Raw genomic sequence first — 12,390 nt, 5'->3', positions numbered from 1 at the left:
CACACAAGTGGAGGTGACGTCAGCATTTGGATGGTCTGGCTCGGAGCCCTCAGCGCCATAACGGCAATGAGGGGAGCCGCCGTGCGCTCTTGCTCATCGGGGACCCACGGCTGGACGGGCTTCGTTGTGGGTTTTCTCATAGTTTTCTCGAACAAAAGAAAAGAAAGAAGCGGCGAAAAAGAAGCCCAGGCCACGTAAAAGTCAGTGTCTGAAATGTCAGGGATTCAGAAATAAAGCCAACATGACATTTTGAAATAAAGACAGGCCGCTGCAGCCCGTGCATAAAAGATTATCACAACGCAGATCGAGGTCCTGCTGGGAACCGTTCTTTATCTGGCGATGAAGGCCATTTGACGTGTTAGGCCCACAGAACAGATATCACAGAAAGCAGAACTTGTACAAAAAAAAACAGTTAAATTAACTCATCAGATCAGTCGGCCAGGAGCAAAATACCCCAAAAGGAAAATTCATACCCAATTCAAAAAAAAATTCAGGCCTACCCATTTATTTGTTGAAACATACGCCATGTTCTTTGGTTACAGCTACCTTTCTGTTCATAAACAGATAATCTGTCCCACCTGTACAGAAAATGTCCGTTTTCCACGTTTGGTTTGGTGACCCTGTGTGACTAGTGGCAGCATGAAGTTTGCTAATGAATGCTGACAAAGGAAGGTGAATCGTGGGTCCTGATTGACACGCCAAGGCACCAGCAGAGGATTCTGGGATGCGTAACATTAGCTGTGGATGTGCCGTCTACCGGCAGGCCAGCTCTTAAAAAAAACATCTGGAATGGTCTCGCAGGCCAAATATAATTATGTTGCGGCCTGAAATGTTGTCCACGGGCCTGGGTACGGCAAATGTGATCTATCTTTTAAGGCAGCATCTTAGAAATTGGTCTGGAAGTGTTTGGGAATTTACATGTTTTGTATTTTTTTGGCATCGACTTGCACAAATTCGAGTTAAAACCATTAAAGCAGGGGTGTCTAAAGTGCAGCCCAGGGGTTAGTCAAGGCTGCTGCGTCGATTTTGTGGAGCACCAGACCGCAATTGAAGAATGATACAACTCTGGCCCGTCAGCAGAGGTGGCTGATGCTCACTAAAACATTTTTTAGGATGAGCTTTTCCCTGACAAAGAAAAAAAAAAGTTATTGAAATGGAAAACCTTAGATAAAACACAACATATCTCTTTCATTAATTGTTTTGTTTTATTTGTAATTTCCTAGTAACTGGACCACAAACATTCATGGACTTTTACTTAAAACCATTAAACTTCCACAGGAGCTGTGAGCCATCTTCTACGAGGCTATTATTCAGTCGGTTTGGTGCACATCCACAAAACGGGACTGCTCCACACTACGATGGACAATTAGGACTGCATGGCTGATCGTTGGGGCTGAACTTCCCTCCATCTAGGACTTGTACAGGTCTAGGATAAGAAAAAAAAAAAGCAGCCAGTATCTCTGCAGACCCCACACATCCTGGACACACACCGTTCAGGCTGCAACCATCGGGTCAGCGCTGGTTTTATTTACAAAAAACAGCCGCCTCAGAGACAGTTTCTTCCCCTTAGGCAGTCAGTCTGAGATAGAGAGAATTTCCCTTTTTATATATCTATGCTATAGTGTCTTCAATGAGAGCAAAGTGGAACCAATGTCAAATTCCTTCTGTGTGTGCACAAACTTGGTGATTAAAGCAGATTTTGATATTATATCCTTTTTAATTTCCTACTGCAAAGATGTCTTTGTTTCTAAACACTGACTGTGACATATCTGTCTAATAAAGATAAGGAATTCATTACCAACAACTTTCAAATAAAACCACAAATGGTGCTAACGACCGAACAGTTTCAATCTAAACTTAATTCAACTAGTCTGGTTGACTGTTTGGTCACCACGGGTCAGGTCAGGCAGGGCGCCAGAGAAAACCATAGCAGACCAGTAGAATAAGTGAAATATCCCACTGTGTCAGAGGCTTTGAGAGATTTCTGCTTTATTCTTTCTGGTTTGAGTGATTGAAGTTCTATCTGTTCCAAGAACACCAAGACTTGATGACAGCAGTACTTTACTTCGGAAACAAAACAGCTAATTCCCTAGCTATAGGTATTCACCAAACACCAGAGGGTCAGGAAGTGAGCAGCATACCAAGCATTTATTGGTGGGATTGTTGAAAAGTGAAAGATGGGCTTCAAACAGCAGGAAAAATTGCTCAACTGAAATCATGTGGCTTTCCCTGAAATTATAGCTATTTGTTTAAAAAAAAAAAAAAACATTAAATAGGAAATTTTGACTTTAGCCACTTTTGAAATCTAAAAAAGTATATCAGCCAATATCCTTACAGACCCCAAAGTTCTCCAGTCTGTGTGCCGCTGTATTAACAGCAAGACGTCAATAAGCTGTAACCTAGCGAGCGATGGGTGGCAACCAGCAGGTCTCAGTAATACTGATGTTTGAAGGCTGTGTGTAAAATCTGTAAACGTCTCACATGCAAGTCACTCAAAACGGCTCCAGCACCACATCTATGGAGGCATAGGAGAAAGAAGCCATGGCTTTTCCTCCAGTTCAGAAAACTGGTACAAAGAACTGAAGAAACTGTAATTTCAGACCCCAGGTCTACAAATTTCACAACAGGAAAGGAAAAGAAAAAAAAAAAACCTGTAAGCCAAATAAATAATTGTCAGCCTGGAAGATTGGCCGCCCTGTTTTTTTTTTTTTTAAATAAATTAACTATGTGATGGTTAACCTCCAAAACATCTCAGGAATATTAGATTTGGGGCCGATTCAAAGCTTTTTAAAGCGATGACTTGTCGATCCTATATTAGCTGATTCCTAATTTAAGATACAAAATGAATAGCAATTCAAAAAATATGTTTTCATAAACGTCATTATTTATATCTGGAGCTGAGGCGACGCTACAACACAGTTGTGAGAAAGCAGCCACAGTAAAACAGGTTTTCACCCATTTCACCCGAGCTGTAAAAAAGGTTAACATTTCCAAACCCAGCATGTCGGGTAGCAGAGGCTGAGCGCTGAAAAGATCCGAGCAAGGTTGCTTAAGTTTAAACATCTGCTGCAGCAACCTGAGGAGTCAGCCAACACGTCTATGTTCAAAGACAAGCTTCCACCTTCGTAGTGAAAACGGGCAACTTTGATTCTTCTTCCTGCTGTTAGAACGTCAACACCGAAGAGCGTGGGGGGGAACTGTGCGACCTGGCGCCACATCGGTGCGTCCACTGATCAGCAAAACGGTTGGATTTTTGAGTTTCCGGCGGGCTCGATTTTAATGAGCTGATTTCTTGTAGTGTCTGTCATTCTACAAATGACAGCTCCTCTTTGCAGGAATTTAGAGCGGGGTTTACCAACGAAACAAAATCTATTCCGTCATTCAGCCACTTTTTGTACAGTTTTACACAAAGTTTGCCCAAAAGCCTTCAGTGTGTTGGCTAAACCCTTTCAGGTGGAGGCGCCCTTTGTTCTGGAACCTAAAACATTAAGGCAAAGGGTTCAGAAGAGTAACAACTTTGTTCATTTATACTTACACTTATCATGGCGAGTCGGACTGAATCCATTCAGCCGCTGTCTGGCAGACAGAGCAGGTATTCGTGTTGCTCCCGTTTGCCCACAGCGCACTCATGTTTATCAACCGAGCAGGTCTGTGACGCATTACGGACAAAAATAAAAGGAGGAAGGCACCAATTATCGGTCTGTCCTCTGTCTCCTCTGGACGGAACAAAGTCACACGGGGTCCGTTTGTGGGTGAAAGCATACACACAGGTGATGCAAGACACGCTGCCCTCTGCTGACTTCTGATTCCACCCTAAAGAGCAGGTGTATTTTACATCAAATCCTTATTTAGTTGTTAAATTACACGTAAGGAAATTACAGGCGTATCTGAAAGAATAACAAGCCGTTTGTGAGCGAGTGCAATAAAGTAGGTGTGTGGGGAGGGGTAGAAGAAGAAGTGAGTTATAAGAAGGTTAAAAGCAGAGGAAAAGAGCAGCGGGGGCTGGATGGGACATTAAAAAGACGGTGTCTGTCTGGCTAATGGTTCTTTATGGCTCCCCCGCGTCCTCAGATGGACAGGATGACTGGCAGAGTGTGTGACCGTGGGGAACTGCACGTCACCTCTGTTTGCCCCCCCCCTCCTCCTTCAGCTGACGTTCCAACTCAGCTAGGCCGCCTGCCACGGTGAAGGGAACCACCGAAACACCATAAAAAACCCAACAGACTAAACAGCCATTCATCATTACTGCACACTCACGAGCCGCATCACACGCGGCAGCCTGGACCGTCCCGCTCGCTGGCTCACTGTGCACATTAAAACTTCATCAAGTGTTACTGATAGAAAAGCGCTGACCGCTCAAACCTCAGCGTCTGTTCGCAGTATCCAGAAATAAAAGGCAAGTAAAATGGTTTTACTGGTCACTTTTATTGAGTTGGTGATGACTGGAACCAAAAGCATGACTAGTACAGCGTTTTCTGGCAGACAAGTGTGGGATAACGGATGATCCGTCTTCATCGGGTAGTTAAAATCCGCTTTCCTGACCGGCCCAGTTTGGTGTCTGGGGAAAAAAGAAAAAAAAAAGAAAACACAGAATTAGACTTTTTGCTGATACTTGGGGTCGATCTAAACCAATCTTTTGTCGCAGAGTGTGGTAAATCTGAAAAAAAAGGAAAAAAAAAAAACAGATGCAAGCAGTTAACCAGTAAATGTGAGTGTGTGTGTTCTGCTGGTGAGTGCTGGGTGGCTGACAAGGACCCAGTCGGTCCAGATGGCAGGCACTAAATGTTCTCTATATGCAAGTGATTTGTCGTCTTGGGGACAACAGGATGTAGTGGCGCTCTGTAAGTTGTTTGCAGCCTCTTTTGTCTAATTACAAAAACTTGGTAATGAAGCCGCCCGTCTTTAACTAGAACGGTTTATAGAGGCAGCCGGCTGCAGATATTCAAACAATAGGAAGGAGAAGTTTCTAAGTAAACATGAAGTTTTCAGCAGGAACATCACTGTCAGAGGAGTGACCCAGGCTGCTGGTTTTAATGGAGGCTAAAGTGCCTTGTAAAAGCGTTCATACCTCATGAACTCTTCCACATTTTGCTACACTGTAACCATAAACTGCAATGTATTTTATTTGGACATTATTCTTGTTAACAGGAATCTAATCTGTAACACAGTCCACCTTTTGAGTAACTTAATCTGGGTATAAATCCAGGCCTCAGAGGCTTGCTAGAGAGCATTAGTGAACAAACAGCATCACTGAGAACAGGGAAACAGAGCAGACAGGTCGGGCAGAACCTTGTTGAGACGTTTTAAGCAGGTTTGGCTTATAAGCATCTCCAAAGGTGAACATCTCACAGAACAATACCAATGCAAGTCACACTTTCAGATTTGTATTTAAAAAAAAAAGTTAAATCCTGTACTGGTGATATGCGGTACAGCGATAGAGCGGACAGCTCCCACATGGAGGCGGCTGGTCCTTGGTGCAGCCATCTGTGGTTCACTCCCTGACCTTCAGACCTTTGCTACATGTCTTCCCCATTCTCTCCGTCTGATTACTGTCAAATACGGCCGCTAGTGCCTCAACATCTTGAAAATACACTTTCTTCCTTTAACATCACTTATGCACTACTATTAGTGTTTTGTTGCAATGTACAAACATTCAAAGGGTACCAATTCTTCTGCAAGGCACTGTAAATCTTCAAGAAATGCACCTCGAAAGCAGCTGCACCGGTTCAAAGTATGATCATTTTCTGGTAATTCTGAGAAGCCGTAGCATCGGCGCAGTGGTACGCGTCATAAAAACACACAGGGTCAAAATCCAACTGACTTAAAAGGGATTTGTGGACCCTAGGCCAGCCATCTGCAGCAGGTCTTAAGAGCTGGGAACTGCAGTCTTTGAGTAATGTTCACCAAAAGCCAGCGAAGGCATCCTCCTCATTTACACTGCTGAGCTGAGTCACTGCGCCCAGGCCACATTTTATGGTTGTTTGGAATCTACCTTGTCATTAGGCCTTTGAAGAGAAATGGTAGGATGAAAGCATTAGTTCTGTTAAACCTGCTCTTACTGGCTCGTTCCGTGTAAGGAGAGCTTTTGTTGATGGCTGTTCATCAACATCCTTTAGCCTTGTTCTTTTGAGCCGATCATTTCAGGTTCTTTGAACTGCCCCGGTTCACGTTGACCTTCAATCTGACCATTTGATGGGAGTTATGCGCGCCCTACGGCGACAGGCTGGAAGCGAGTGTTTGTGCTGAGTTTAAATGTGCAGTGAGAGCATTACTCACCTCGTTTCTGTTGCTAGCGGCCTGCTTTTTCTCAATGTTCATAACCAGCATTTGGCTGCGGAACGAGAGGCTCTTGGTTTTCTCAATCACCTGTTGGTAAGGCGATATGGCGTTGTTTCCCATGACAACGTGGCCCTGACACAGAAGAACGAAACAAATTAGACACAATCCTGAAAACGAGACGATCGCACAGCGTTTTTAATGTGATATTCTACAAATGCCAAGCTAAAGTTAAATGGTCCTTGTTCATTTCCACTGTCGACATCTCTGCATGATTCATCTGGTCATTCAGGAGGACTGGCCTATGTTCTGATAATTACAGAGAACCTTTGTGACGTGTATAACCCAACATGCAGGTAGCATAAAAAGCCTCACAAAGGGAATGCAAAGCAGTCCAGATGTTTTAGCAATAACTTCAGAAGAGAACATGATTCAAAGTTGTAAAGAAAAAAAAAACTAAATCCATGATTTAAGCAATGAACCAACGGAGAAGGACAGAAAGCCTCACCAGTTTGGAGTCGATCTTGGCATCCAGCCTGGCGTTGCGGATGAGGTTTACAATCCATCTCTCAGCCTCCTCAGGTGACATGTTCAGTTTGTCAGCCAGCATGCTGGTGATGAGAAGGACAAGGAGATGAGGAGCTTCAACTTGCTTTGAAAAACAATATACTGTACAGGTTGATGCCATATTAGTAAATCATGTGATATGACCTAACATAATACTTAAAGCATACAGGTTAGTGAACACAAACTCCTTAGATTTGACCTTTTACCTACTTTAACCTCTGGAAAAAGGGTTATGTCTTGGAGATCTTGTCAACATAACATATTTTCCTCAAACAGACTCTCTAATGCCTGTTAACACTCCAGTAGGGGCGATCTCATTTAATATTAAGACATTGCTGCTGGTGACCCGGGTTCTAACCCCAAATAACCAGCAAATGTACAAAGAAAGTTTGCCCAGCCTAACAGGGTAGTAGGACGTTGGTTACGTACTGTACCCCCAGATTCTGTGAGTATAGGTGCGGCCCTTTAAGGATAGCGCTAGTGGCCAGTGTTGCACTGCACAAGAGGGATAAACCCACTAACGATAGCCTTAAAGAGCGGAGCCTATACAAAATAGAACTGACCGTTGTAGCGTCGTTTTTGTGTTAATGGCCGGTTGTGCAATCAAGCCATGAGGGGGGGGGGGGGGGGGGGGGGGGAATCTGTCTATATTGTAAGCCGCAAAGAAATTCAAGACTTTTACAGACACCAAGGAAAAGCCTGAATTTAAGTATCATGAAACAATATGTTTTTTTTTTTTTTTTGAAAATCCAATACTGCCTTCTACTTCCAGTCTGGCTGTAAAACTAGCTGCTATCACACCATAATGCACTGCTCTGAGGAGGGAAGGAAAAACTAGAGACGACAGTCTACTGTTGCCCATTTAGCATCTTTATTGCTATATCCACCGACCTTTCATTAACCTCTAGAATTTTTCCCAAAAAGCGACTAGCAACAACGACTTTTAGAGACCTTTATTTTAATAGTGACTTTACCGAAAACACCAGTCATTAAGGAATCACTGTATTGAAGCAGCAGCGAGAGCTGCTATGAGGGTTCCTGCTTCCCTCAGCACTGTCTTACAGGCACACCACAGCTGCTGCCTCGTCATAAAAATATAGTCCTTATAGTAGTCTATTTTATCTTTAAAACTGTTGCACTAAAATAATTCTCTGAATTTGACACACAATCATTTATTCACCTTGTTCACTTTGTGTGCCTCTAATAACTGTCTTTTTGGTGCAGTTTGTTTCACGTGGTGTGGATTCAGGCATTGTATTAACATTCATAAATCATTTTATAAAAAAGGTAATTTTCAGTTCCAAACACATTTAATCACTATTTTTTGGCAAAAGCTCTTCTACAGCCTGGGTCACGAATGAACAAATATGCAAATTAGACGATGACGTCAGAAATTAATGACCATTACAGTGCTACGTGCTAAGCTAACAGTACGACAGATGTTTGAGAGCAACATAGAAGGTCAGCATAGCTTTAAACGTGCACCATCAAAGATGTAAACCTCCCGGACAACATAAGCCAACGCTAGATGTTATTACGTTGACGAACGGCTAAGTGACGGGTTTCTGCCTGTGCTCTCCCCACCTACCCGATAAGGACCCTGTCAGTTATAACACCCGAATACTTTTTAGTCCCGAGAAACATGTACATATCTTTTTAATTATTTTATCCCTGTAATAAAGATTGGTCCATTCCAATGACTAAGAAGTGATACTTCAGAATTGTACTGAAGTTATACGATTTTTAATAAAATATTCAACGACTGGTTTATCAACATTAACATATTTAAATTTAGCCTAATAACATATAAAACAGTAGATGTCTTTTTGCTTTGGAATTATTAGAAACAGACTTAGAGGATAACTCACACAGATACTGATATAACATACAATATTCCATTACCCCAAATTTTTTTTTTTTTACTTGCTTCTGGGTCTGGCTGCTGGGTTGCTAATAGTAGCGTGACAGTAGAATCTAAACGACCAGTAATATAAATCTGTATCTTCAGTGGGTAAAGAACAGCTGACGTCTACTAAAAAGCACATTAAAACATCATGTGAAGCTAAACATGTGGAGGATAACAGCAGACTCCCACCATCAGTGTAATACAGCCTCAGAGAGCCATTAGAATATTCCAGCAATATCCAATGGGGCCAGCGGTGTCTTAAAGCGGGCACTTTTAAAGTAAACACCTGAATTTACAACGATACCGGCATTTGCCTGAACAACATACGTTGGTAACCTGCGGGGAACTTTTATAAACCCAGAGACATTGTGTGCAGCTGTTACAAAAAAAGAAATATCAAATCACTGTAAACAATCACTTCAGCTGAATATGCTGCAATAAATCATGCAGAAAATATCTGACAGAACCAAAAACCTTTTAGTTAATGTAACAATATGTATGATTAATGCTCCACAGTTAGCGGTAAATAAATAGTTACCATTTCATTTTCACAATGGCGCAATGTGTTTTGCTTCAGGCAAGGTTTATAACACAAAGCACACCCAAAAGAACCTCTAATGGTCCTATACTAATGGGAGCGTGATTTACAGACTATCAGGAATTACTCCATTAATGGTGCTGGGACTACCCCATGTCCGTGAGCCTTCATTTAGGTACCTGTGTCCATGTCAAACACACTCCGTCTGGCTGCTGAAGCTGGTCATGAGTCCTGTTCCAACCTGTGACTGTCGCCTAGATAAAAGCCAGGGTGGACACAGGCTAGCTCCCTCAAACATCTCGATATGGATGTGTCACAGAGGAGGGAGCCGAGGTAGCGGGGCGCTGGTCCTCTTGATCCAAGGCTTTCCCCACTGCAGCTGGCCTCCCTTGTGGCTTTCTAAATAACTAGACCCCCTTGATACCTCATCTAGACCCCCTCCCCCGACGTTTCCTGCCCTCATCCTCTGACCCGCCCCACCACCTTCCTTTCCACCACATTTCATATAAGGGGCCCAATAAATATTCTCAGCCACTTTGACTCTTTAGATGAGGTTGCAGTCGTTATATTGTATGCCTTGCTCAAAGTCCAGCCTCTACCACAGCTGAAAAACCTGATCTCTGAAGGGCTGTCATAAGGTATAGCGGGGGGTGGGATTTTTTTCTGTATAATAAGAGGTTATAAAGGCCAATATAAAAACTATTTACTCCACTAATTTTCACTTCCTGGTCCATTAATCTCACTTTGTGAGACTCAGTCAGTGTAAACTCAAAACTTACCAGACTCAAAACACTTCTCAAGACCACTCCCCCCCCCCCCCCGCTTCAAGAGTTTTATTCACTACATTCTTGTAGTGGAAAGTACTCTTATTTGGGAGTTTGAACTTACAATATGACCGTCTTGCCCTTAAGGCTCAAAAAAGAAAAGTTAATAAAAGCCTGCCACTTTCTAACCCATGAATGTTGCTAAAATGGTGGCAAAAACCACATGAAAACAGAAAGGGAAGTGATGTCAGTCTGTGGAAGGGCATAAACAACAAATAAGTTGCATTACCTCAGCATAATGAGGCAAATAAGGGTTGGTTTCCCCAACCCTAACTAACCGTGCACATCTCATCAACGTCCACCACAGAGGCGGGCGAGAAAGGCAGGTACCGAGTTTAAAAACGCGACGTGTGTGAGCAGGGCCCTGACTAGCTGAGAAACTCAGAAGATGGAAGCGGATTCAGGAATCTGTCAGTCACAACAACACTACGCTAACACTCGGCATGTTGAACAGCTGATTACAATTCCACCCCCTTTAAAAGCAGGAAAAATGACTCATGACAATAATTGCACCGATGGATCATTATTGGGAATCGGACAAGTTCGAAGAAGTGTTCAGGTTGTGATGGAGAACACATGTACAGATAGAAATGTGACACTTAAATTTCCATGCCTCAAAAATAGCTAAAAGGAACTATAAGTAATAATGACACCTATGGCTAAAATCAGATCAACACGTACACAATGCTTTCACAGAGTCCCGCCATTTACAATGGTAACAACAGGATAAGTATATGATGTTGTCTTCGGTTCCATTTCTGGTCTGCTTTTCTTACTGGCTTCCATGTTTGCAGGGTGCTGCTCTTTTGCAAAATAAAATAAAAATTGCAGCGCTCTGCTTTGGGAACCCTGGGAACTGTCATATGATTGGCTGAGGAACCAGGAAGTAAACACGGCCTACACTCTGAACTGAAGTAGTTCCGGACCGTACCTCTAGGTTTGAAAGGAGAAAAACATGACTAAGACATTGATGATGGAGGGACCCTTTTTTATAGAGAATGTTACTACTTCCATCCCAGGTGAGAAATAAAATGATTTAGACTGATTTTACAGTAAATATCTTATTTATAGCTCCTAGTAAGATATTAACTAGAGGAAATAACAGAATCACCAGCAGTTCTTCAATAGGAGTGATCTGACAGGAGATGTCAAAAGCATCACCAACTAATTTTATAGAAGACCATTTCTGAGCAAATTATCTCATATGTTCGGTATATTTTCCACTCGAAATTGGTATCAATTTCAGCTTAGTAAGAAACCTAGCCTTTTCAGTTTTTTTTCCCCCCCTAAATACATAAAATATTACATCTCTAATTATATTTTATGTACAAACTCCAATATGATTTATTTGGAATGTCTGGCATTGATCAATAAATGTAGTGTAAAATTGGTTAGTAGCAGGATAAGGATATCTGGCTTTTTGATTTTCTTCCCACAAATAAAACCTAAAAGTGTGATAAGATCCAGTACTTCTAAAAAACCGTAGACCAAGTGCTGTATTCAGAGAAACAGCCAAGATGCTTCTGGAAACTGGAGAAGCTACAGAGATTCACAACTCAGGTGGGAGAATCTCTCACTAGAACAACTATAAATCTGAAGACCAGCAACAGGAAAGCTATTGTTAAAAGAAACCATAACAGGTAATATTGGAGCTGTAAAGAGCAAAGCAGGTGACATGGCCAACATGTGAAGAAGGGATTCTGGTCAGATGAGACCAAATTTAAACAGCTTGACCTACCTACGTGTACAACAATTTGTGGTGTAAAAAACTAAACCTTGCAGATAAATTCCCTATGAGGAAATATGGTGGTGGCAGGATCATGCTATGGGGATGGAAGGACGGGATAGTTGACAGAGTTGGATGGACCAGAGATTGAGCTAAATGAAGGGAGTATCTTGAATAATACTTGCAACTTAGACAGAGCTTTACTGTTTTCTCGCCAAGACTTTACTGTTTTTTACTAAGACTGGGGTTTAATTCTGTGTCTAAATATAATAGCATTGGTGCATCACACAAGAACATAAAGATATGAAGGTGTTAAAAGCGTCTCAACTCTATTATATATTCCTTCATCTACTTTCTTTTACTTCCAAACAACAAAGTAACCCGAGAACGTTGGAGGAACGACCCTGATTCCAATTTTCCAGCAATGATTCAATGATTGCAGCACAGGGTGGTGTGGCTGTTTTTGCTTGATACTTTAAGTAACTGGGGCACATGTCAGTCAAGTCCAGGTCAGATGTGGTGATCAAAACAAACATGGTCTGGTTTCCTCCCA

The 12,390-nt window shown here is 42.2% G+C and overlaps 1 protein-coding gene across 1 annotated transcript; it reads right to left on the bottom strand.

The window, feature by feature from the left end:
- Nucleotides 1–4,404: 4,404 nt before the first annotated feature.
- On the bottom strand, nt 4,405–6,919 carry eif3ea (eukaryotic translation initiation factor 3, subunit E, a). The gene is made up of 3 exons (XM_036129832.1): nt 6,785–6,919; nt 6,277–6,411; nt 4,405–4,558 (listed from the first exon to the last, which is right to left on the bottom strand). The coding sequence occupies exons 1-3, from the start codon at nt 6,884–6,886 to the stop codon at nt 4,523–4,525; spliced, it is 273 nt and encodes a 90-aa protein (XP_035985725.1). The 5' UTR covers nt 6,887–6,919; the 3' UTR covers nt 4,405–4,522.
- Between the last annotated feature and the right edge of the window lie 5,471 nt (nt 6,920–12,390).

The sequence above is a fragment of the Fundulus heteroclitus genome, chromosome 3 (genome assembly GCF_011125445.2).
Source record: "Fundulus heteroclitus isolate FHET01 chromosome 3, MU-UCD_Fhet_4.1, whole genome shotgun sequence".
NCBI lineage: Eukaryota > Metazoa > Chordata > Actinopteri > Cyprinodontiformes > Fundulidae > Fundulus > Fundulus heteroclitus.
The sequence above is the reverse complement of the archived record's forward strand: the minus strand, read 5'-3'. Positions and strand labels throughout refer to the sequence as shown.